General features: G+C 64.8%; 1 protein-coding gene across 1 annotated transcript in view; it reads right to left on the reverse strand.

The window, feature by feature from the left end:
* The window catches only part of LOC104158491 (metal transporter CNNM4-like), a gene marked incomplete at its 5' end in the record, with an annotated part of 7,899 nt that overhangs the window by 2,522 nt on the left and 4,491 nt on the right, over window positions 1-886 (reverse strand). Inside the window, 2 exons of the mRNA XM_009696158.1 lie at window positions 511-660; window positions 744-882. Coding sequence (XP_009694460.1) covers window positions 511-660; window positions 744-882 — 289 coding nt within the window. The remainder of the gene's footprint in view (window positions 1-510; window positions 661-743; window positions 883-886) is intronic.

Genomic DNA, 886 nt, shown 5'->3' on the forward strand with positions numbered 1-886 from the left:
TCAGAGCCACGGTCCTTGTCCCTTTCCCATCCCTCCAGATGAAGGTGCGTCCCCTCCGTCCCTCGGGGTGGTGCCTGGATCAGGCTGGGCCCCATCGACAGCTCCCTGGCGCAGAAGCCCATGGGTCCGGGCTCAACACCAGCTCCAGGCCCCCAGCAAGGCCAGCCCCAGCCGTGGGGACACCCATGGGAAACAGGACCAGCCTGGAGGGCCAGGGCCAGGGACCTGCCGAGCATCAGAGGCAGTGCTGCACCCCGGAGCCCCCTCCCTTCTCATTTTGGGGGGAACAGAGCAGAGGAGAGTGGGACAAGACGCAAGCCCCTCGTAATTTCTGAGATGGCTGGAACGACTCTTTCTTGGTGTGGGGATGGCAACGGAGCCCACGCAGCTGCCAGGGACGTGGCAGCGCACCGAGCCCAACCGGGTCAGTGCTGGGGAGCTGTCGGTGCCAGCGCTCCACAGCTGGACTGAGCCAAGGGGTGCCTGGAGCTGTGGGGGGCTTCCGCCCACCAAAAAACTCACCCGTGGAGAGGAAGCGGTGAGCAGCCAGCAGCAGCTGCGGGGAGACCTTCACCTTCAGCTCGTTGACGGGGTCCTTGAAGGCCGAGAAGTCCCGCTTGTTCTTCTGGTTGCCCACCCGCTTCTTGCTGCGGTTGTCGGCTGTGGGGAGCAGGGCATCAGGGGGGGCAGGCAGGACCCCGGCACGCGACGAGGAGGGGAGAGGGACCGAGCCCAAAACCTACTGTACGTGTCCGACTCGTCCAGGATCTCCGACTTGATGATCTCCTCGATGACGTCCTCCAGCGTCACCAGCCCCAGCACCTCGTAGAAGGGGTCTCCCTCACCCTCGTTGTTCACCTTCTGCACGATGGCCAGGTGGGACTTC

This window comes from Cariama cristata, unplaced genomic scaffold, assembly GCF_000690535.1.
Source record: "Cariama cristata isolate BGI_N322 unplaced genomic scaffold, ASM69053v1 scaffold24252, whole genome shotgun sequence".
In the NCBI taxonomy this organism is placed as follows: domain Eukaryota; kingdom Metazoa; phylum Chordata; class Aves; order Cariamiformes; family Cariamidae; genus Cariama; species Cariama cristata.